At 47.8% G+C, this 24264-nt stretch overlaps 1 protein-coding gene across 2 annotated transcripts in view; it reads left to right on the top strand.

Moving 5' to 3' along the window:
• Positions 1–1319: 1319 nt before the first annotated feature.
• PLD1 (phospholipase D1, phosphatidylcholine-specific) overlaps positions 1320–24264 on the top strand; it is a 40209-nt gene continuing 17264 nt past the window's right edge. Inside the window, exons 1-16 of one of the 2 annotated variants that reach the window (XM_010151964.1) lie at positions 1320–1473; positions 1801–1928; positions 2050–2195; positions 2981–3089; positions 4653–4718; positions 10755–10813; positions 11288–11380; positions 13010–13162; positions 14501–14650; positions 15991–16074; positions 17434–17515; positions 19468–19578; positions 20909–21082; positions 21403–21439; positions 21818–22027; positions 23008–23121. In XM_010151964.1, coding sequence (XP_010150266.1) covers positions 1320–1473; positions 1801–1928; positions 2050–2195; positions 2981–3089; positions 4653–4718; positions 10755–10813; positions 11288–11380; positions 13010–13162; positions 14501–14650; positions 15991–16074; positions 17434–17515; positions 19468–19578; positions 20909–21082; positions 21403–21439; positions 21818–22027; positions 23008–23121 — 1870 coding nt within the window. The remainder of the gene's footprint in view (positions 1474–1800; positions 1929–2049; positions 2196–2980; positions 3090–4652; positions 4719–10754; positions 10814–11287; positions 11381–13009; positions 13163–14500; positions 14651–15990; positions 16075–17433; positions 17516–19467; positions 19579–20908; positions 21083–21402; positions 21440–21817; positions 22028–23007; positions 23122–24264) is intronic. The other variant, XM_010151966.1, reaches the window with a different exon arrangement.

Here is a 24264-nt window from a genome sequence, read left to right as displayed (position 1 = left end):
TCTTTTTAAAATCTTTCTTTCGCCCAGTGTAAGCATTTCCACGAGTGTAAGTGGGCATCCTTCTGTTGGCTCCTGTACAACATTGCAGTTTGTCCCGTCCGTATTTTTTCAGCGTAGCTGTCGCACTGTGACCATTATTGGAGAGCAGAGATTGAAGGGCCCGCTTATCGCGGAGACACCCAGGAGCTGGAGCTTGGCTGTGTGCAGGGACCAGCAGCCCCCCGGCGAGTTGCAGAGTCTGGAAAAGGAGGAAGAAGCTCTGCCAATACTCACAAGCGTTGCAAGCTTGCGCCAGTGCTAGTGGACACGCCTCACATCTTGAATTTTCTTTTTTGCCCCCTATTTTTTTTTCTTTTCTTCTTCCTTCCCTGCTTTTGTCGTGACTCAGTCTGCTGGCATGGGTAGGTGGGGATAAAAGTGGGAAGTGCTGTAGTTGTCAGTGCCCAAACATCTCCAAGTGCCACGGCCTGAGTAGGAGAGAGCCTTCCCTGGGCTGGGTGCCTGTTGCACAAGGACGAGCCTCAGCGTCAACCTGTGTAGCTCCCAGGCTTTCTGTGGGCATCGGGGTGCCCCCCACCCTGGGCCACTCTGTCGATGGGAGCCCTCGCGGCTGTGACTTTCGAGCTCGCTGAGAGGTGGAGCCGTGGGCGATTGTGTAAGGTGCACAGAAAGAGAGGAAATGTTCATAATGCAAGGATTTTGTGACACTGGTTCAATCAAAGGAAGAACGCTTAACAAAGACGCCTACTGATTTTCTGAGTGAGCTTTTCTCCGTGCAGCCGAAGCTGGGAAACGCAGCGTTGTGTGAATTAGGTCTCGGATTTGGCCGGGTGTTGATATGGTTTGTGCTTTTTCTGGTGTGTAGCTGTTATTACGGAGATAGCTGAGATGGTCAGGTGAGTTGATAAAGCTTCCTTGCTTTCCCTTTGAGATCATTATGTGAAAGTAGTGCTCAGGCACAACCAACCCCCTGCAGGTTTTTGTAGCTGGAATGTGAAATACTACGTATTTTCCATTTTAAAGTGCAACCGGAGTGTATGCGTCCTGTGGTCACTGGCACTGGGGGAAATTTTCTGTTGTAGCCTGAAGCTACCTTTGATTTTTCACTGCTCTGGGCAGTGCTTAACTGTAGCTTCAGGGCTGGGTGTTTGTGTCGGGTGTGTAGGATGGGGATAGTTGTGATGAATGTGAGTGGAGGGAAGATGCAGCCACATGCTGCTGGAGGTTTCCCTCAGCCTCACTGTGATAAAGGGTGATGACAGGCCTGTGCTCCTTCCTCCTCCTCAGCCCCCAGTGGCTTCAGCACGTATTTCCCTGAGATGTCACTGAGAGCCGAAAGCAATGCAGCTGCGTCAACACTGAAGAAGATCGCTGCAGACATGAGCAACATCATCGAGAGCCTGGACACCAGGGAGCTCCACTTCGATGGGGAGGAGGTTGACTCGGAGGTGCTAAATGACCCAAAATGCGCCGGTGAGTTGACACCCGTATGTTCTCATCCCACCTGGGTTTCATAACTGATAATCTGGTGGATCCAACCTTAGCAGTTTTACCAAGACCAGCCGTTGGCCCTGTTTTAGGACCAGGAGGCATTACTCTTTGCACTTGAGCTCTTCAACTCAAGTCCCTTCCGTGGAAGCTTGTCTTTAAACCCTCTTAAATAAAACGTGGTATGTTTTAGTGGGATTGATGCTGCTGTGCAAATGCTGCCGTTTTAAAGCTTTGCAGCTATCTCTGGCTTTCATGCCCTTGCTGAGTGTTACAAGGCTGTTGAGCTAACCAGATTTGTGGTCCTTCCAGTGTGCATTCCCTTCTCTGCCATCTACCACACCTGTGGGTTCAAAGAGCCGGGCATACAGGCGTACCTCACGGGATGTCCTGTTCGAGTGCGTGTGTTGGAAGTTGAACGCTTTACTTCCACAAAGAAGGTCAGAACTTCCAGAAATTTCATTTCATTTCTGTGGAACTGTGTTAGAATGCTGTTTGTGGCTTAATTTTGTGTGTGCTTGTTCATGAGCTGAGCCCTTGGGGTGGTGTTCTGCTGCTCAGGTACCAAGCCCCAACGTCTACACCATCGAGCTGACCCACGGAGAGTTCACGTGGCATGTGAAAAGGAAGTTCAAGCACTTCCAGGAGTTTCACAGGGAGCTGCTGAGGTACAAAGCCTTCGTGCGCATCCCTATCCCTACCAGGAGGTGAGTGTGCAGCCCTGTGGATGCGGTGGGTTTTGGGAAGGCACAATTTTCTTTTCTCTTGTAATAGTTTATCAGTGTGGATTCACCGATCCCATTTTCCTGCTGTAAGGAGGAAACTTCAGTTCATTCTCTATATGTTTAGCAGCTACAGCCTAAGTGGTGCGAGCATCTCCCTGCTGACTCAGAAAGCATGTTGAGTCCCAGGATATCAACTTCTGAGCTGCATTTGCCTTGGAACTGGGGAAGGGTTATGCTAACGCTAGTGGAAATTGTTGGTGTGATGTCACTTCCTGCCAGCGTGGGCTGCCTGCGGACACATGGGGGGCCCTAGCATGGGTGGTCAGCCCCACCTGGGCTGGTCTGGGTGCTCAGGGGACTAGAAGTGTAAGGAGAAAGAGAAATGGGAAGAGGAGTGATGTCGGTTGGCAAGTGCCTCCTGACGTGGAGAAATGTGGGAAGATGATATTTGGAAAGGTGAAATTATGAGGGGTTAAGGGCTAGGGGAACATAATGCCCTAAAAATAGGGTTTAGACCCCTTTTCCTTAGAAAGGCAAACGGGGACCCTGAAAAATCAAACTCTGTGTTGTATTTTTATCTGAGAGACTGTTGCAGCGCTGACTTCTTAAACGAATCCACACTTGCTTTTTTTCCTGCCCACCCAGCTCTCGGTTTTTAAGAGTTTGGATGGGAAGAATAAAAGCATTGCAGAAGAAGGGTTACGTATCGAGGCACACACACACTCACAGCGCTTAGACTCAACGTTGGGGTTTGTTTTTCCTTTCAGTCACACGGTGAGAAGACAATCCATCAAAAGGGGAGAACCGAGGCAGATGCCGAGTCTGCCGCACACCGCGGAGAGCACGGTGCGGGAAGAGCACTTCTCCAGCAGGAGGGTAAGTGCCCGGCTCGGTCTGCGGGGCTGGAGGGGTGCTCAGGTGGGTTCTGAGGTGCAGAGATGCCAGGCAGGTTGCTTGCGAAGCCACACGCTGTCAAAGCCCTTGTTTTATTAAGTCTTTTGCTTGACATAGTTAGGCTTTGACAGGTCCAGCTTTAACACCAAATTCTCCTCCGTGCAAAGAGGATTTTGCTGCTCCCAGGGTTCGTGTGGGGGAAGTTTTCCTCTGCAGTAGAGGAAAACCATGATGCCCAGAATGGCAGTTCCCCTCCTCCCACCTGCTTTGATTTAAAGATAGAAGAGGCAGTTCGCAGAGTCCAGTTGCGTGATGAAGGCAGCCCCGTGGCCATCAAAATTGGAGAGATTTCAGTCCTGTCCTCCTCTGAAAGAGGAGATGACAGTCAGGCTCTCGATGCTGAAATGGGTAATTTTAGCCAAGGCACACGTGTTCCGTGTAACTTATCAGATGTTAACAGATGGGCCCTTCTATGAAGAGGGTGGATGCCTTCCTACCTCTTCACTGCAGCTTCACTGTTTGCAAAAAAACCCAAGCCTGTTAATGTTAAAATCCCGCTTGTTTGTTCCCCCTGTGCTTACCGCTCTCCTGCTGCTGCTCGCTCCCTGGGCTTTCTGCCACTGAATCCTCGAGTCCCAGAAGGTTGTGTCTCGTGGCTGCGCCATGCAGCTACCTCTCCCTGCTGTGCACGGCTTCGCTGCTGGGCGGGAAGTTTTAGCAGAGGGGTGTTGGTTTAAAAGAGGAGGAAAAAATGTTTTCTAGATTCCTATTTTTCCCCACCTTGGTTTCCTTGTGGGAATCCAACAGCTTTCACCAAGGATGTATACCCCGCTGCCCAACTGGGTAGCTCAGTGCTGGGACGCTAACACCGAGAAGGACGAAGGTCCCAATGACATTTGTTTCTTTGTGGTTCATTTTATGTTTCCCATGCCCATTCCCATGGTTTCCCATGCCCAAACAGCTTAGTCTCTTCTTTGCTCAGTTACCCTGATGCGAAAAATCCTCTCTCCCATAATGGCTTCTTTTCTTCCCCCCACTCTTGTCCCAGGAGGCCAGGCTCTCCAGTTGCTGGTGGCCTGGCCACTGCCCTCTCCATCACTTTGAGACAGGGCAGCATGGTCACTCTGCTTCTCGCTCCATGAACGCAATGTTTGGAGTAAATAGGCTTTCTCAGTTGTGTCTGGGCCTGTGTTTTCTCACAAAGTTAATCTTTGGGGGTCAGAAACAGCGGGCACTAATTTTGTATATAAAATTGTTCTGAAATGTGGGTTCAGTCAAGAAAGTTTAACTCTGAAAGGACAATGCCAGCAACAGGTCTGCTGGTAGAAGGTACAAACACGGATCTGTGAGCAGTAAACGACCTGTGATTGAAGTGTTCATGCTGCTGAGCTGTAATCTTCTGTGAGCACATAGTGATGTATTTATCCATTCAAGCTAAAAAGTGTGTTGGATTTCTTGATTGTTTCCTAATGCCAGACAGGTAGATTGTGGGTTTTTTTCTTGAAAATTCCTGCATCTTAACTAAAATTTCAATGTTAATTGTAGAAACAGCTGGAAGACTACTTGACAAAGATCCTAAAAATGCCGATGTACAGGAACTACCATGGAACAGTAAGTAGAAATTAGTTTGCTTAAATGCTTAAAGAATATTCACTTTACAAATGTTGACTCCATTGGAAGAAGACGTGCAGCTTATATAAGAAACGTTTTACAGCTGTTCTGCAGGCATTTTGGTTTAGCCATTTTCTCCAACGTGGGTGTAATATGATTAAAACCATAGGAAGAGAGTGAATGGCTCACTCGTGGGGGTCACTATTACAACACAGTGATAACCTCCTCAAGATAGTCTAGTCCAGAAAGCCCATCATACGTGTGTGATGTGGTGGGTTTGTGTTTAATTCTGGGGAATGCTTATGATGATAAGTTTTAAATACTTAAACAATTGGACTCCAAACCATACCCCTTCAGTTTAGGCTTTGTGTGTGGTCCTGGGTGCAAATTTGTCTCAGGTTCCTATTCTGTGCAATTTCACTGGACTCTGGTGACGTTGAGTTTGACTGAGTGATGCCCATTTGCCTCTGTGGGTATTCTGTCACTTCTGAAGAGAGATGGTAATTGGCTAATTTCCCTGAGTCAATAGTCTTTTTGAAGACTTTGGTTGTTATTTGGTAGGAATTCTGCTCTTTTGCAGGATTTCAGTTGTGTGGAGATGTTGGGCAGCTTGTAGCTGGATGTAGTGCCTGAAAGCAGTGTGTACTCTTGTTGCAGAGCTCGGTGTGTTGAGCACCACTTCTTATATGGTGCAAAGTGCCCAGGGTCTGGACACGATTCCCGTGAGGGGCGGCTGAGGGAGCTGGGGGTGTTCAACCTGGAGAAGAGGAGGCTTAGGGAGACCTTATCACTCTCTACAGCTCCCTGAAAGGAGGGTACGGAGGAGGAGGGGGATGGTCTCTTCTCCCAAGTGACAAGCAACAGAATGAAACAGCTTCAGTTGTGCCAGGGGAGGTTTAGATTGGATATTAGGAAAAACTTCTTCCTGGAAAGGGCTTTCAGGTGTTGGAACGGGCTGCCCAGGGAGGTGGTGGAGTCACTGAGGGTATTTAAGAGCCATGTGGACAAGGTGCTCAGACACATGAGTTAGTGGTGGGCTTGGCAGTGTTGGGTTGACGGTTGGAGTTGATGATTTTAACGGTCTTTTCCCACCTAAATGATTCTGTGACTCCATAAGCCAGCTCTGGCCAGCATGCTTTGGGTTGGCCGGCATGCTTCGTGTTGCAGGAAGTCTTCAGATCTGGGCTGGGAGGAGCTGTATTTCCTACAGTTCTGTTTCTGGGGACAGGCCATGGAGCTTAAGTCCAGTGCAGTCAAGAGCTGCGTTCGCCTGCATGTGGAAAAGAGTCATCTTTTGTTCTCAAGGCAGGGCTGGGATAACTTGGCAATTTTGATCAGTAGCATATGCAAAGCGGGGGAGAGTTATTTTACAGTGTGGATCTGTCTTGTCACTCTTAGGCAGGCGTTGCTTTTTTCAAATATTTTGGAGGATTTCTGCTCACGTAAGAACGTGGGTGATCTTTCGACCAGGCTGTGGTTCGACTCGGTGGGGGCTGCTGCGGTGGGGGCCGGGCGAGGAGACGAGCAGTCCTGCCTTGCCCAGGCAGCTGTGGGGTGCTCCCCTCCTCCTGCATTGAATCGCCCTTCTGTCCCCAGCCCCGGGAGCCAGATGTCACTTTGCACATAAATTCCCAGTTTATTGTTGGCTCTCGCTGGATTTGGCTGCAGCGCAGCATTCGGCGAGGACTTTCCTGCTCATGGTGGTGCCGCTGAGTGGAGCGGATCCTGCAGGCAATGCTGGAAGAGAGCACAGGGAGAAAAACGTTTCCTTTAGAAAACCCAGCACAACAACCCCCACCCTTGCCAGACTGCAGATTTCTGGCATTTTCCTTGGAACTGTGCTTGTACTCTGTAGAACAAAATGAGGCCTTTGCTCTTCCTGTGGTTGAGAAGTCGAGTCCCTGGACGCTGACAAATGCTGTAACTGCCTTAATCTTGGAGCACAGTTTGGCTCCTCTGCGTTCCTCTCATCACATCCATGCCCCAAGGGTTTTTTTTAAAATCCTAAATCTTTGTGAAATCAGACATGGAGTTGCAGTCCTAAACTGCAACACACCTGGTGTGTAACTCTTGGTCCTTGTGAAAAGCCTGCTTGGGTCAACCCTCCTTGGAGATGTTTTTACATCCGGCCTGCATAATTCAATTTTTTTGCCCCTTTTATTTTGTGTTTGAGTTTAACTTGCTCTTTGTCAGCGAGGGGATCACCACTTTCTACGCTGTCTCAGGGCTGTGCTGTGCACCAGGGAAGCGCAGCCCGCAAGTCGAGCGTGTAGCAACTTCGCAGACCTGATGTTCCTGGTGGGTTGAGGGTCAGGTCCGTGGTGACCACATGATGTTGTAGAGGTTGTACATCCTCTGGCCTTTCTAGGTGATGCTTCGGCAGGCTGATGATGCTTCAGCAGGTTTGTTTCCACATTTACAGATGTACCAAGCATCCCTTGGTTACTACTTAGCTCTGAATGGTAGAATTTAGAGCGTTCTCACGTTTCCCTTGATTTCTCAGCATTCGTTGCAACACAGACCATTTAGTGTGGAGTTCACAAAGAATTTGGTACATGCATTGTATTTTGTGAGCAGACCCCAGACTTCATAGCCTTTTTTTGTTTTCTTTTTGCCTGTGTGGGCTGTGATTCAATCTCACATCTTATGGTCCTTTCCAAAACCTTTTTATAGTACTTCTGGGCTGAAATGCTTCAAGACAATCAACACTGAAAGTAATATTACGGGAATCTCAATGTGCTAATTGTCCACACCTTTGTCTGGGAAGTGGTAATTGGGGGAATATAGCCCAAAACCATTAGGAAGCGGGAAGAGTGGGCTTGATTGTATTCCATATAAAAATGGATTAATTGGACCTTTGCATCATTTTTGTAGGAGCTGCAATAGTTGAAAAATGCTTAAGCAAAATAAAAAATTTAAGATTTGGTTGAACCAAAGTGCGTGCATCTGTAACATTTTGCATGAGCTTTGATTAAAAACCTCATCTTAAATAAAAGCATTACAATGTCAGAACAGCTCAGATACGTGAGGGTGGCTGCTGTTTTGCCTCTGGTATGGCACTTGGATCTGCAGACCTTGCAAAGGTCCCTGCCCAACCCTTCAGTATTTTTCGTTATTGCACTTGAACTTTTGCACATCTAATAATTCTTTTTTTAAAAATTGGGTTTAACATACGCTGATATTTTTTGTGTAAGAAATAGCTGGCATTTTGTTGCTGAATGATATTATTCTGAACAGCAGTGTAATTTCATTTTATTGCTAGCCACAGCTGCTAATCAACTCTTTATGGGGTTTTTAACCCACTAAATTAAAAACAAGAGTTGAAATGAAAACACAGTGTGGGGCTGCTGAAATCTTTCAGAAATGCAGATGCTGTGTGAAATTTTGGCTTACATAAATCACTGGTGCTCGACATGGCTGGCAGAACGGGGCGGTTTAAAACCGTGGCTCGTACACCTTGCAGCTGGTTCTCCACCTTTCCCAGCTTGTCTTGCTGCAGCCCATCGCTCCCGTCTGCTACAACAACGTCACTGAAACTGCATTCTCTAGGTCTGTATCTCATACTTAAAATACTCTGCTGCGACCGCTCTGAAACCAGAGCGGGATGCCGGCTCCCTGGGGAGGCAGCTGGGCAGCGCAGGAATTCAGATGTGAAGGAGATGAAAGTACCTCCCTCCTCTGTGTTCCCCTCTCAGTTCTTCTGTGGATGACGAGCACCTCGGATGAAAGGCACTGCAACAGTAAAAATAGCTACTGCAGCAGTAATAATAATGATAAATCATTCAATCAGGTATTTTCCACTGCGCTGAGGAATTTTCCTTCTAACTGGTGGAATCTATTTATTTATTTATACGAACCAACGCTCCTAATTGGAGCTGCTTGATCACTGTGTTGGATGGGCTCCTGTCACCATTGTAGCCATTTTAAAGACTCCTTGGCTGATGAGCAGGTTGCTGCGCTGCCAGACAATCTTTCTTCATTTTTATATAGTGGTAGTTCTGTTTCTGCAAGTAATTTTTCCTCCTGGTTTTACTTTTTGCTTCTTTGAGGACAATTATTTCTCTGCGTGCAGTGCTCCTCAAATTGCTGCCAGCTTTCTGGTTACAGCCGACGTTTTCAAGGGGTTTTGACATCCGTGTGCGTGTTTTTTTTGATGTGCCTGCTGTGAGAGAGATGTTTGGGTTTCTGATTCAGCTGATGGGGAATGCCAGCCATTTTCTGAAGCACTGAAAATGGGATTCAGGGCCAAGAACTGGCCTGAGACTTCACTTGGGAGCTCTGATAAGAGCTTGTAGGATACACTGGGTTCTCTGTTAATAAAAGCGTGGAATAACTTGTTCTAGCCACTTTCTGAAAACAGGCTACAATCACCCTAAACTGAGGGCATTAAATTTGCCTCTACTGTATGGAATTTACTTTATGTCCTTGAGCTACTCGGAGAACAACGGATCCTTTGTTCTTCTCCGTGACCATATTGATGTGAGAAGTTTGGGAAGGAGCAGCAGATTGTGAGGAGGAGGAAGGATCTTCTGTCCTACTCCTGCAAAAATGGTGTTGCGAAGGAAGCCGGAGCCAGCCTCACCGTCACTGCAAGATAGGCTTTTGCCCCAGATTTACTGATATTCTTTGTTATACTTAGTGTTTTGAAACTATCCCTGAGACTTGTGGGTCTGCCCCGTGTAATTCCTGTACAAAATCAGATGTTGCTGATGAGGGCCCTGAGGTTGGTTTGCCAGGGACCGGGTGACAGTGGCCACCTTGGAGGAGAGACCTCCGTGGGGTGCTGGCCCCAGCACTGCTGTGGGGCATGGGTGGGCATGTCCCCAAGCTGGCCCTGAGGCTCTCATGTCTCTGCTGCTGTCGGGAGGGTGGGTTGAGCCCTGGGCTTCAGTCCCAGCAGGCTTCATTGACAAAACCTGCGGTTAGAGGCTTCCGTCCAGCCCGCCACCTGCCCACGGGCGAGAGCAGCTCCTGCCTTCACCCTGCCTGGAGCACCTTTCTGCACCCAGACAACTTTCTGTGATAATAGATTAAGTGCCTGGGTGCAGACAAGCCTCCGCCGTGCACGGCAGCTCCTTCGCAGGGCTGCTCCTGCCCCAGGCCCATCCTGCATGGGATGCCCGGCCAGGCGTTTCTCCCTGCTGATGGGGCCCAGGGCTCATAACCAGCAGACTGTCAGGAATGTCCCACCATGCCAAGAAAAGCCTACTTGGTCGAAATCGCCTGGTGTCCTATTTTTAGAGGTGGACGTAATCGTGCTGTGCTTTCTCACCGGGTTTGCTCGGCGTTACGTTCCTCTGCAAGCTCTGCTGAAGCAGGAAGAGCCCCGAGGAGGCCGGTTGCTTGAATCTGAGATGTGCTGCTAAACTTGATAGTATGGGACGTGAGTTTCCCAGGCTGAGCTTGCCGTGGAGCTCTGTGCAGAAATCATGGAGAGTGTACTTGAATTTCCTCTCCTCCAGCCCCACTGCAGCCTTCCTGCGGGTTTTCGGCTCTTGGGTCCAGACAGGGCAGTGGAGCGTGTCCAGCGCCGGGTGGGAGCGACCTGCTGTGGTGGTCTTAGAGGATGCTGGTGCACTGTGGGGCTGAACCCCCACGTGGTGTGTGTCCGTGGGTAGGGGTCTCCAAGGGAATACGTTGATCCCCACCCTGCGTATGTGTGCTCATTCCCTTTCCAGCCTTTCTGCAATGTTCACTGGAGGAAGGAGAGGATTCAGGCAGCCAGCCAGGTTCACACAGGCCCCCAAACAGTATCCTCGTTTCAGCCAGTGATCCAGGAGGGAGAATACCCATGGGTCCCTATGATACATTTGATCTTGATTGTCCTGAAATGTGTTCTTCAAAACACACTTAAACAAAAAACCCAACCAAACTAATTTTCTTGCTCTTCTTGACGATGTTTAAGTGATGGTGGGTCGCTTCTGCTCAGGATCTTCTGTAGGTTCTGTCTTTGACGAGTCGCTTTGATGAAGCGAAGTATTTTGTGGCTTTCAGAGTATGAAAGACATGGGAATCTTTTTTTTTTTCTCTCCCCAGATGGAGTTCATTGGAGTGAGCCAGCTCTCGTTCATCCACGACCTGGGACCAAAGGGCATGTGAGTTGAGCTATGGTTCACCAAGAACATGGCTTTATAAATAAATGCTGTTCAAACTGATGGTAGAAATTGCTATCGCCAGTAACTGACGGGAGAATATTTTGCTATCTGGGTATAAGAATATGCTAATGTTCAGGCAGAAGTGCTACAGCTTTTGGAGTGCTCTGCTTCGTGAGGTGAGGGCTGCAGCCCATCGCCTGACTCATGAGGTTTCTCCCCTCCCATAACCTGTTAACCCACTTGTTCTCCTGCTTGTGCTGTAAAGCAGGACCCTGCATTTTCTAAATCTGCATGAATTCCTCCTGGGGGGCTGGTATTTTTGCTGTTCTTCCAGCTTTCAGGGCAGTGGGCAGGGTCTGCTCAGGCATGGAGGTTGAGAATCCATCCCTGGGCACAGGGGCTGAGGGTTCCGCAAGCATCCTCCACCCGAGAGCTGCCACGCTGCCTGTCCTGACTGTCCGTCTGTCCTTGCAGAGAAGGGCTGATCATGAAGCGTTCCGGGGGCCACCGCATACCCGGCCTGAACTGCTGTGGCCAAGGAAGGATGTGCTACCGATGGTCCAAAAGGTACTGCTGGGGTGGCGATGCTCTGCGCTCCTTGGGCACACGTACAAAAATCCTCACTTGTCTTTTTATCCCAAAAAGTCTGTGAGGGAGATTCTTGCTTTGGTTTTTTGTTTTGGTTTTTTTTTTTTACAAAATCCACAGATTTTCAGATTTTCCTCTTCATACCCCTTGGTTAACTCTTCCCTGTGTTACGCAGAGCTCAAGCTTTAGTGAGAGCAGTAGCACGTTCATCCTTGATGGATGTCAATTTTTCTTTAGAGCCTAAATAGAAGGTGGGAGAAGTGTGTGAGTGGGATCGTGTGCGGAGTAACACAAGAGGAGCACTGGGACTGACAGCATATGTATCAATAAATAACTCTCTTTGGGAAATATTACTGTTATTTGCTTATTTAGGTGAAGGATTTCAGAACACGTCAAGCATTGGACAGATCATGGCCATCCCTTTCCCACAGCAGCTTTGCTGTAGGCGTTGGGGTTTTATACCCCAAATTCGTTTCACTTGTCATAGTAGGTTGGGTGTGTTATGGCCACGGGAGCTGTGGAAAGGGACGTGGAGGAGGACAGTGAGGTGACGCCATGAACAGGCATGGGCAGGACTTCTCAGACATGGACAGCTGCGTGGGAAAACTAGAAAGGGGAATGCTTGGAAATGTATCCCATGGGATGTTTGAGAGAGAAATTAGGGGCCAAATAGGGACGGGACGTATTTTGGCACCAAATTGAGAGGTGATGCTGGGATAACTCTTTCAGGGCCCTGAAAGAGAAGAAGAATTTATGTGATCTGGAAGGAGATGAGGCTATTACTAAAGATACAAGAATGAACAGATTTTTGTGGTATTTTCTGTTGCTTTGTGTGTTTCTGAGTGTGCAGAAGAATGAGGCGAAGGTCTGGTGGTGGAGACCTGTGTGGGACAGAGGGGGCTGGTTACCCCAGCTACGCTGCAGAGAGAGAAAAAATTAGAAATGCCATTCAGAGTAAAAAATGTGTTGGGTTTTGTTTGGTTGTTTTTTTTTTTTTCTTTCCCAGATTTGCCTTCAGGCTACGGTATTTATGTAAAACCTGCTGGTCATCCCTCATCACGTGTTTCTTAACGAGGTGCCTGTTGCTTGGCAATAACAGCTTTCCAAAATGCCTCGTTCATATATTTTGATAGGCATGAAAGTGATCCTAGCTTCATAATTAATGTTTGAAATGTCAAGTAAGCTCCTTACGGCCTCTAGGTACAGCATACAAGCTGAAGAAAAATCTAGGGTGGAGGAATCATTGTTGCACCTTGTCTGGTGCTGGGAGGTTTGTAGGCAGGGGGGTTCTCAGTGATTTATTAGACGTGAGAACCTGTGTTTTCAAAGATTTCTGTAAAAAGGAGTCATGCAAATAACTCTAGAAGTCTTATGTTGAATTCAAACTTACTACCCAAGTTCATAAAACAGGCACTTTTGAGCTCAAGAAAACCTGGGCTAGGCCCTGAAAAGAAATTTTAACACTCAGTTGAACGCTTTCCTTGCCCTGATAAATGATTTGCAGTTGTTTTGAAGGAAACACTTTTCCATTTGATTAACTTTTATGGCTCGTGTTTGGAAGACTGACACGGGTGAAATACAAGTTACCTGCTTGCTGTGCCTGTACAGGTGGCTGGTGGTGAAGGACTCTTTCCTGATGTACATGAAGCCAGACTCGGGGGCCATTGCCTTTGTCCTGCTGGTGGATAAGGAATTCAACATTAAAATAGGCCAGAAAGAAACAGAAACTAAATACGGGTTGCAGATCGACAATCTCTCTAGGTAAGAAATACAGACTTTCAGACCCTTTTTAATTTGTTTTTGCTTTTTTTATTTTTAAGGAAGATTCAATGCCCCTCTCTGGGAGGGGTTAACAAGGCTGCGGTGGTACAGCTCCGCTTCCCGCAGGGATCAGTGCCTCCTGTGTTTATACCTGCTGGGGATTTAGCCTGTCATGCTGATCATTTCCCATGTCTTAATGAGGCATTTGAAGCCTCCACTGCTGTTTGTCCATCCTTTTGGTGACTGCTTGGGCTTGGGGGCGTGGTGCATGTTGAGTTGCAGCAATTGCTTGGGGTAGTTTTCGAGGCGCTTTGTTCCTTCATGCTGCAAGCAGGGACGTGTCCTACGGCCCAACCAGAGTATTACCCAAAGGACATGCTAGTTGGGATAAATAGATATGTAATATTTTTGTGGTAGCGTACACTATAAATGAATGCAGCCCGTATCCTGGGCTGTATCAGGAGAAGTGTGGCCAGCAGATCGAGAGAGGGGATTCTGCCCCTGTACTCTGCTCTTGTGACACCCCACCTGGAATACTGCATCCAGCTGTGGAGCCCACAACATTGGAAGGATATAGACCGGTTGGAGTGAGTCCAGAGGAGGCCACGAAGATGCTCAGGGGGCTGGAGCCCCTCTGCTATGGGGACAGGCTGAGAGAGTTGGGCTGTTCAGCCTGGAGAAGAGAAGGCTCCAGGGAGACCTTATAGCACCTTCCAGTACCCGAAGGGGCTACAAGGAAGCTGGGGGGGACTTTTTACAAGGGCCTATAGTGACAGGACAAGAGGTTACGTATTTAAACTGAAAGTGGGGTGGTTTAGATTAGATATCAGGAAGAAGGGCTTCCCAGGGAGGGTGGTGAGGTATTGGGACAGGTTGCCCAGAGAAGCTGTGGATGCACCATCCCTGGAAGTGTCCAAGGCCTGGCTGGATGAGGCTTGGAGCAACCTGGTCTAGTGGAAGGGGTTCCTGCCCCTGGCAGGGGGGGTGGAACTAGATGATCTTTAAGGTCCCTTCCAACCCAAACCATTCTGTGATTCTATGATAATAATTTTAAAAATACAGCATCAGCTAGGTACAGCTCTCCTCCAAGTTAAGCTGATGCTCGTAATTTAAATGTGAGGCAATTTTTTTTAAACTTGGCAGCGCAGTACTGTGGTAGTCACTCGGAGCAGCTCAGTGCTGATGGATTCATTTGCAAACAAACCAACAAAATCCTTACTTTTTTGCTTAGATAAAATACGACCGATATAGCTGCATTTATCAACATGTATAGACAGCCAGGAGCAGCCTAATTAAATGTCCTTCAGCGCCCTGCCCCATGTGCCGTCTGTTTTACAGGTCGCTGATTTTGAAGTGTAACAGCTACAGACATGCCCAGTGGTGGAGGCAGGGCATTGACGAGTTCATTCGGAAACACGGCAAGGACTTCCTCACAGAGCACCGCTTCGGCTCCTACGCAGCCGTGCAGGAGAACACGCTGGCCAAGTGGTGAGGACCGTGGCGAGGCTGCAGCCTCATCATGGTGCCTTGGGCACTGTTACCCGCAGCCGGAGCGGCACACGCCTGCCTGCGTTAGCCCGGGTCTGATGGATAGAGCTGGTCGCGTTCGGTGGCTGTAGGGGCTGACGATAATTAGGGATGCTGAAAAAAATGAGGCTTTCTTCAGCGGGAACAGAATAGCAGTACTGGTGACAGGAGTGCTTTGATCCTGTTACGGCTTTGCATCACAGCTAATAGCATTTTGAAACATCACGTTTTGTTTGAATTTGAACATGTTGGGTATTTATTATCGTAATGGTAAAAATGGTATTTTGGGGCACATATAATTGGCAGGATGCTTATGAGTTAAACCCAGTACTGCTCTTTGTTTAAGATCTCCCTGGTTTCAATTTTATCCTGGTTTCTAATTCTGGAAATGCTGTTTCCTAAGGGTTCTGGGTTGTAAGCCCAAGGTAATGCAGGGGCTGTTAAATACAGGTGCTGTTAAATACAGGTGCTGTTAAATACGTCTGCCTCTTGGGCATAGCTCCTTCTCCATCATGCCCTGTGCTGGAGACTGTCCTGCCCGTGCTCCTCTGTGACCGGCTGAGTGGTGGTCTGGTCACATCCTTCATGCTCTGAAATGCAAGATATGTTGTCCTGCTCACCACATTTGCAAGGCTGATTCTCTTCTGTAAGGCAGGATTGGCCTTCCAGGCAACATGGATGTGTTTAGGTGCAAATGTCACTCATCTGGTTGAAAACCAGCATCAGATTCAGGCTTTGCAGATTGGCTTTGCAATGAAAGAGAATCAGCAAATGCAAATTTGGGTAGAGTCTGAGGGTACCTGGGCTTTATGCGCTCAGCAGTCCCAGGAGAAATCCTCCTATATGCACTGTAACCTGACTGCACTGTGCCATTCCCAGAAGCACCAAAAAAAATTGATTCCAGCTGGAAACAAAGCCTTGCAGTGTTCTCACTGCAGCTTCTGCCTTGCAGCAACTGCTGCCTGAATAATTTCTGTAAATCAAAGCAAAGGCCACTCTGCCACCCTCTTCTGAGAGCCAAACCTAGCTGGCACATCAAGCAAAACCCAAGAATATTGTGTGCTGTTGGCAGAAGTACCAAGTGGCACTTAATAATCTCTAATAATGCTGTTTCATTAAGCTAGTAATAGCAGCATGAAATTCTTCTTGCGTGTTGTCCTAATTCTTGAAATTAGGTTTGTGTTTGCTTTTGAGAAGAGATCGTAAGTGGCATTAACACAGAACCCTGTCGGTCTTCAGCTATGGACTCTGTTTAATGAAGGGGGAGGAAACCTAGATCCATGTGCTGTTTGCTTTTACAGGTATGTAAATGCTAAGTGGTACTTCGAAGATGTCGCAAATGCCATGGAAGCTGCGAAGGAAGAAATTTTCATCACAGATTGGTGGTTCGTACTTAAATATTTGGATGTTGACCAGCCGTCTCTCTTGGGACGTTCCCGACAGTGTGGCACTGTTCAGAGGCCCTACAGTATGGCAACTAGCCGTGCGGCCAGATGGTTTGGCAGCACACCCAAACATCTCCTTGTGTTGTATTCAAAAGCCTTTTCAGGAGGGTTGGCAGCAAAAGCGCATGCTTGGAATCAACTGCTTGGTTGTCTCCTTCCAAGGAAAGGCCTGAAATGGCACGAAGGCACCACCTGAATTGCAAATGCTGTGGCTCGAGGTGCTCATCAGGAGTGTAAATCACTGCAAATCCAGGAGACAGAAATGTCTTTCAGTGTGTAAGACGCTCAAACACCTCTGACAGCACTCTTCTCATGGGATCCTGCATGGGATCCTCCTTTCAGCTCTTCCTCACTGTCTTGGGAAGCCTCATGCCAGCGATGAGAGCACTTTCAGGGGAAAGTGTGATTTTGCTTTGCCCTTAAGTGGGCCAGGTAGTGGAAGGGGGGGAGTGTTGTTGCCACTTCTGAGCTGTGTGGCTGCCAAAGGACCTGGCTCTGCCCACTTCTTCACTCGTAATTCAGTGTTTATGCAGTGCTCGGTTCCTGTTTGAGGCAGAAAAAGGGTTCTCTCACAGTCTCGGGACAGAGTTTCTGGCTGGATCCCGGTTGCAGCTGCCTGTGTCCTGCCTTTGCGGAGGTTAATCTGAAACTCAGCGTTTAAGATTAAAATGCTGTTGTCCAAAGCATGTTTCTAGGGTGTAGCAGTAAGCTTTATCCAAGGTCCCATGCTCAGTAAAAAGGTAAAGGAATGAGATTCTGTCACCTTGCTTTGCAGGAGTTGGATGAGATAGCTTTAAGGATTACAAGGAATAATTAAGCAATGAGTCCATAAAAACGTCATTTTGAGAGATCATACTGCTTTGTCTTTAGGCAGCAAGGAAAATTGAACACAAATCTGTGCTACTTAGGTAGCCGAAGTACCAGAAGAACTGAAATCCCACTCTTAGTTATTTTTTATGCCTACCCATTTCTTTCAAATCTACCTTGGGTAGATTCTGTTACCTCTTTCTTGCGCAGATAGAGCCCAAGTTTCCCTATTCGTACATCACTGTTAAACTTGGTCTCGTGGGTTGTTGGATACTCAGATGAATGTGCTGGACACATCCCCTGCCTTCTGTAATGCTCCGTTACTAAAAAACAAAGGGCGTGATGTTGGAGAATGCATTGCTCTGGGACGTGAGCCTTCACATCCACTTCACGTACACTTTGATTTCCTTGCTTCCTAGGTTGATTGTTTAGGCCAGTGCTTTGTTCGCAGACTACATCTGCTGTGGTTTTTCCACCCCTTTATTTTCTCAGGCTGAGCCCAGAAATCTTCATGAAGCGGCCCGTTGTGGAAGGGAATCGCTGGCGGCTGGACTGCATCCTCAAGCGGAAAGCGGTAAGCGCGCTCCAGCTCAGCCTTCGCCCTGCAGACAGCCCCTGCGCCCACCCAGTTACAGGGTCATACTGGGACTGCAGCGTTCGCACCACGTGTTGCGGTAGGGATGAGAGCTAAAGCTGGCCAAGCCTCATTTCAGGTGCCCTTGGAAAACCGTGTGTTTTGATTTGCTCCCCCAGTTTGGCTTTGGAAGAGCTCAGAGGCAGGAGGGTAGGCCCTCTGTTTTCCCCTGCGAGTCCTTGGGTTTGGGTCCCTCTGTTTTAATTTCTCTGCTGTTCCTCCCGAAGAGAAAAGCTCAGATGTGGTGCCTTTCCTGGCACTCGTGGTCAGGATTCCCATGCAAAGCTCTGGGCTGTTGAGTGCTCTCCTTTCTTGTGCAGTACTTTATGAGCAAGCAACTGCAGCTACTACCTCCGTTTCTCTTTTCCTTAAGCTTTTCATCTCAGAAAAGTTTAGTTTGTTGCTGGCTGTGCTCTGCTTTCCAATAACACGTCTGGATCCAGACTATAGAGAACAAGTTTCCTGGAGCCAAGTGAGCCAGGCAGAGAAGCAGAGTGTGACGTGTTTATGGATGTGGGCTGTGCTTCAGTTGTTCGCCCAACCCGTGATAACAGCAGTGCTAGAAACGGTAGTTTGCCCCGTGTGAGCGGTGAGTCAGGAGGGAAACATGGCAGGGGACGTCGCTGAATTCTTGACGTGGTAGAAGGGCAGGAGTCCAGGTGGATGTGCTGAAGTATTCTTTGACTCCCTCCCCGTCCAAACGAGGTGTCGTCGCAGTCCTCACCCACTCCGGGTGCCTGTTTAAAAAAAAAGAAGTGTTTTTTGTGCCTGGCTGTCGTTGATTTGGAAGCAGTCTTGCACACTGGCAAAGGAAACGTGGCCACGGGGCATGCTCACTGGATGGAAGAATTTGGCTTTGTCATGTCAACATGGATTTTCCTACGACTATCAATTCCTTTTAAGAGTAAGGAGTGTTTCAATGTTAGTTAGAAATACTTACCTGCTCTTTCACGTGTGGCATTTCTTTGTTTCGGCAGGACGGTCAGCAGGCTGGTTGTCTAGGTATTGGGGTAAGGCTGTCCTTTACGTAGGTGCAGTGCTGCCTTGGACTTCCCTGGGAGCAGTGGGCAGTGGAATATCCTCCACGGTTTAGAGACTGCCTAAGCTCTCAGTAGCAGCTTCATAGGGACTTGACAGGCTGTGGAAAGTTTAGGTCCCAAGTTTAAGCTGGCAAACTCCACTGCAGGATTTTAAACAGTGCTGATTTACGTCAAAGAAGGTGTCCCACTGTGCGACCAGCGTTTGCCAAGGTTTGGGAAGCGTTTGGCAGTTTTCAAAGTGCTTTAACAAGTGTCCATAGAAACCTCCCTGTGAATACTATTGTAGCCAGGAAAAGCACCATCCTTTGAGCATTGCTCATGGTATTCCAGGAGCTTGTTTAGCTCTACCAGCAGAAAGACCTTGTTTGCTCGTGTTGAGTCAGTTGCATCCCCTTTGGGAGAGGGATGTCCATATGACCATGCTGGTATTGTTGCCCTGCAGAGGCTTTTAACTGTAGGCAAACCCCAGGGCAACTTGAAACAGCAGAAAACAACTTCAGTGGATGTGTGCAACACTGTGTTATGTGGGGGGAACTACATTTCCACATTTGCAGAATTGTATCTCAAAGGCTGTTTAAACGGGGCCACTGTAAGACTGACCTGTTGGTAAGCTTTGGCGTAGCTCAGAGTCCAGGTACTGAGCCCTTCTCTGGAGGCTGCACGGTTTTCCTGAGCGCTGAAGGTCCTTGCATAATGTGGGATGAAGAGCGTAATCAAGAACAAGTAACCTCAGCCTGCATTTCTGTCCACAAGCACAACGTGCTTACTGCCTCTTAGCTTTTCTTCCCCTCAGAAATGGACTGTATCCACTGAAATGCCTGCATACCGTGTGTTTCTTCTTATTTCTGACAGCAACAAGGAGTGAGAATTTTTGTTATGCTGTACAAAGAGGTGGAGCTTGCCCTGGGCATCAACAGTGAATACAGCAAGCGGACGCTCATGCACCTCCATCCAAACATTAAGGTAATTGCGCGTGGGACGGACGTATGAAGGACATCTGCATTCATTTGTTCTCAATAGCTAGTGCTGACCCTCAGGGTATTTAGGTGCGAGACAGCAGAGCAGCGTTTCCCTCCACTGTTGTGGGAACAGTTAGAAGACCTACCCATATAGTGATTACCGTATCTGGCAACTTCATTTCATTAGGTTATAATTGAACATAAAACTGCCTAGTTTAGACTTGCCAAAGCAACTATTCATCTAATTCACAAGAAACCTATTTCATGTGACAAGTTAATGGGGTTACATCAGATGGAAAATGACAGTTTGAGAGTGTTGCCTCATTTTGGCATTTCTGTTCATGGACAGACCATGAGAGTCAACACTGGATGTTTAAGTTCCCATTGTAAATGAACAACCTTCCGCTGTCCTTTGCTGTTTCACTGCTGCTCTGCCACCGAGCAGAAAATCAGTTGTGGCACACAAACCAGTAGATAAGTCTAGATCCAGTCTCCTGAAATTAGAGACATATACCTTATTGCTTATTAAAATGTATATGTTATGCGTGAGGGTGACTAACAGACTGCTAGAACAATAGATTTATTGTCGCTTGATCAGTTGTCACAGGGAAGGGAAGCATCCATTCACACCGTCTCGGCAACAAGGCTGGAAGGTGTAACTGGAGGACACGTGGTAGCTGTGTAACAGGTTTTTGTGGGCAGCCAGGTGAAAGTCTGTAGCTTTTTTTTTCCCAGGAAGCTGGTCTAATGACTCTCCTCTGACATTAAAAAAATACATGCTGTATGCTTTGATATAGAATTTACTTTGTCATAAGCACGTGTCAAAAAGACTCTCATAAACACATGTCAAACAACTTGCTGAGTTTAAATGGGGAGAAAAGCAGCCAACTCCTCATTTCACTTATGTAGCGGCAACAACCGAAGTAGTGAGTCAGATCCCCAATATGTTGTTTTCTCTCAGAGCAGGCTCTGTGTTTGAAAGCTCAGCTATTATGACTCTACTGAAAGCATGATATTATTTGTTGAAACAGTTTCCTTGACTATAGTTCTTCCATGAACACTGTTGTTGTGTGACCTATCCTAACATCAGTCACCATCGCTGCCCGGGAATACCCCTGTCGTGGGGAAGCACCTGCCTGCCCCTAAGGCTGAGCTTAACCAGGGGGGTGCCATGTAGCTTCAGTAACTACAGCAGTCTGTGTGGAGGCATATTCTAAAAACTCCAGTGTTTCCCCACCACCCTGAGCAGCCAAAAAGAAAAGCTGGGCAGCTCTCTGGCTGGAGGGATGTAAACTGGGCAATGAGGCTGAGCTCAGCGCTGGTTTTCTCCCCAGGTGATGAGGCACCCAGACCATGTGTCCTCCTCCGTGTACCTCTGGGCCCACCATGAGAAGCTCGTCATCGTTGACCAGTCCGTGGCGTTCGTGGGTGGCATCGACTTGGCGTACGGCAGGTGGGATGACGACGAGCATCGCCTGACCGACGTGGGCAGTGTCAAACGGATGGCGGCAGTGAAGTCGGTGTCGACCACCAACCTGGCAGTAAGTCAGCTTGCTCCAGCTGCTGACCACATTCAACATCTGCCCGTCGGGTCTGTAGTGGGGGTGCACAAGCTCTCTCCGCTTCTGAGCATGATGTTGGGTTTGGGAGGTTTAAAGAGGAAGAATAATGGGAAAGAGGAAGTATCAAATGACCCTTTAGGGCTAGATCCTGACCAGCCCTTGCTAGGGCACGTCTCCCAGACAGCTGGGTTTCCCCTCCAAACTCACAATTTGGAGGCTGCATTCTTAATAACACTTAGCTAGGGGTGCAGCGTAAGCACGCACAGAGTGCTCCAAACCTCTGGCTACTCGGGCCTTCAGCAGGTGCCTTGCTTGCTGAGCTTTCTGCTAATGTGTGTCTGCATGCAACTGCATCTCTAAAAAATGTGGAGAGTTCTGAGTTTAGGAGAATTTTAAGGGGAGTAATCCAGAGTAAATTTATTGGATTGAAGAATGTACTACTGTCATTAATGGGTTTTACTGCTGCGTGCCTCCTCGGTACAGACTCTCTCTCAAAAGCATTAGTAGTTCCCACCAAATGTCACAGAGCAAAATTTGGCTCCTGGTTGCTTCTGAGCATTGATATGCATGTTCACTTGTAATTAAATATTAAGGAATTACATATGCATGATCGCTTGTAATTAAAGGGGAACCTGTCTGTACATCACCTGCAGCAATGTCTCATGTCTTTTAAGTCTGTAGCGGAGTCATCTGAATGTGTCCCCCTGCAATCTCAAGCTCTGTCCCCAGAAAGCCACTCGTTCCAGAGAAATGCTGACGATGCCCCAGACACATCAAAAATGAAAGGAGTAGGAAAACCCAAAAAGTTTTCAAGGTTCAGTATTTACAAGCATCTCCATAAGCACGGCATGCACCATGCTGACAGTGTCAGCAGCATAGACAGTGAATCAAGTAAGTAATGTTTTTCAGCTGAACACGTAGGAAGCACGTGTGGGGATGGGCGGGTGGGTGTACATGCACATTCACAGAACTCCTTGGGTAATGTGTTCTTTGCCAGGAAGGAAAGTTGATTAATTTCTTCACTATCAGAATAATAAGTGCGTGTAGTCAATGTGTAAATGTGTGTCACTGCAAAATAGGCAAGAAGAGTTCTAAGTGGATTTGCATTTAGTTAATTAGCAAATGCCATGAGCCTTCAGGTGACGTGATACAGCCTACATGATACCTAATGCTTACAGTGATGGAAAATTTTTGTTCCTGCAAGGGAGAATTGAATCTTTTGGTTTTCAACTTGTATTTATTGTAACAAGCAAAACAATTTCCGCATGTGATTATCCCCTCTTGTAGGCTGGTGTTACCTAGGCTTAAATCAGTTCACTTCAATGGAAGCATTCCCGATTTACCCCCTTCCTAGAGAGGAGAGACTGTTCAGCGGTTGAATGTTTGAATGCAGCTTTCAATTACCCACATCAAAAACAGCTTCAAAGCTGAAATTACAAGGATCAGCTTGACATTTGTTCTGGCATGGAGTCCTTCCTGAAATCTGTTCCTGAAGTCCTCAGCTCCTGAACCTGTCTATTGCTTACAGTGGGAGAAATACTGCTGAAATATCACTTAGTTCCGTTTCCATCACTCCCTGCAGATCTTACTCCTGCCTCGGGCCGGAGGAAGCCTTGCTGGAGCATCGTTTGTGGTGTTTGCAATCAGCTCAGGACGTAGCCACGGCTTTGCTACCTCAATATATCTGTTTGGTTTAAAACAAGCCGGGTCGTGAATTTGCCCCTTTGCCTGTTGGTCACTTGCAGTTTCAGCAAGCTGACGTCTCGTTTGAGCTCCTGTCGTGCAAGGCGCCTTCGGACAGGATCAGGCACCAGCACAGCAGAGGCAGACAGGCGTTGTTGCCATGAATAGAGCATCTTGACTTTCTGCAGGTTACTGTAACCCCACCAGAAGTCAATCGAACATAATCCAGAGTTTAAAGCCCCATCTGAAAATGTTCCATCACCACAGGGAATCCAAACAGGGGCTCGCTGAGCCTCAGGAGGGTAAGTGGAGGAAGGAAGAGGTGCGGACCCCTTCAGGCTTTAGCTGCAGACCCCTTCAGGCTTTAGCTACAGACACCTTCAGGCTTTAGCTGCTGGTTTTGCCTTGTAACGATGGTGAGAGTTAGGTTGGGTGCCAGGATCAGCCTTCGCTGCTTGTTGTTCTTGCACCATCCTTAGCACCTCCCTGAGGCCATCCTTGCAGAATAGCCTTCTCCGGAAGCTTCAGGAACTGCAGCATAACTAAATAATAATTAAAAAAAAAAAATCAAAAAAACAACAACAAAAAAAGCCAGAATATATAATAACCAACACATTCGCAATAACAACAGCAGGGAACAGTTGAGGAAACAGCTCTGATTCTGGTATATGACTATTTCTACCACTCCCTTCCTGTAAAGAAATGGGTTTATTACTGGGATTGGGAACTTCTGCATTGGATATTTTAAAATAATCCTGATGCAGGAAGACAAATGCAAACAGAGAGAGGAAACAGCGAAGTGGCTGCTGCCAGACCTATGTTTTGGATTAAGACTTGGGGAGTCCCCCTTTTGCCCCTAATTAAAGTCAATGAAGGCATCCTCAACTGAGAAAGGAGTTGGGTCTTAGGAGCACTGAGCTCTTCTGACCTCTGGAGTGATGTTGCAAGGGCCTGTTTCAGTGGTACCTCATGGAGTTACCTTTGAGCTCTGGTATGGAGTGAGGAGCTGTTCTTCATCATCTTCCTCCTGCTAACGTCATCCTCCAAGGCATTAATTGCCAGTTGTAAAATACTGGTTGGGAAGCAGTGGCAGGTAGCAATGAACAGATGCCTTTGCTCCATGGAAATGAAGTGCAGGCTCCCCTGCAGTCACCTCATGCCCATTCCTGAGTCGATGTACAGTCATGGAAGCTCAGTGCATGAAGTGTGTTTTGGCCGGATGGTGTGTCCCACCCATTCCCATCGGAGCGTACAGAGCCAGCGATTCCCCAGCTCCACCTGGACTCTCACTAGAAGCTCACGCTTGCCAAGGCGGCTGTGGTGCATGCCTGCCGCATGGCGTTCTTGGCACGGCTTGGCTCGGCTCGGTGGGGTTACAGCAGTGCTGGCAGGGCTTTCTCGGTGTCAGCTGGTCTTGTCGCACTGCTGCCGGTGTGCATTTGCGA

This window comes from Eurypyga helias, unplaced genomic scaffold (assembly GCF_000690775.1).
Source record: "Eurypyga helias isolate BGI_N326 unplaced genomic scaffold, ASM69077v1 scaffold26945, whole genome shotgun sequence".
Classification (NCBI taxonomy): Eukaryota; Metazoa; Chordata; class Aves; order Eurypygiformes; family Eurypygidae; genus Eurypyga; species Eurypyga helias.
This window is presented reverse-complemented; position numbering and strand designations above follow the sequence as displayed.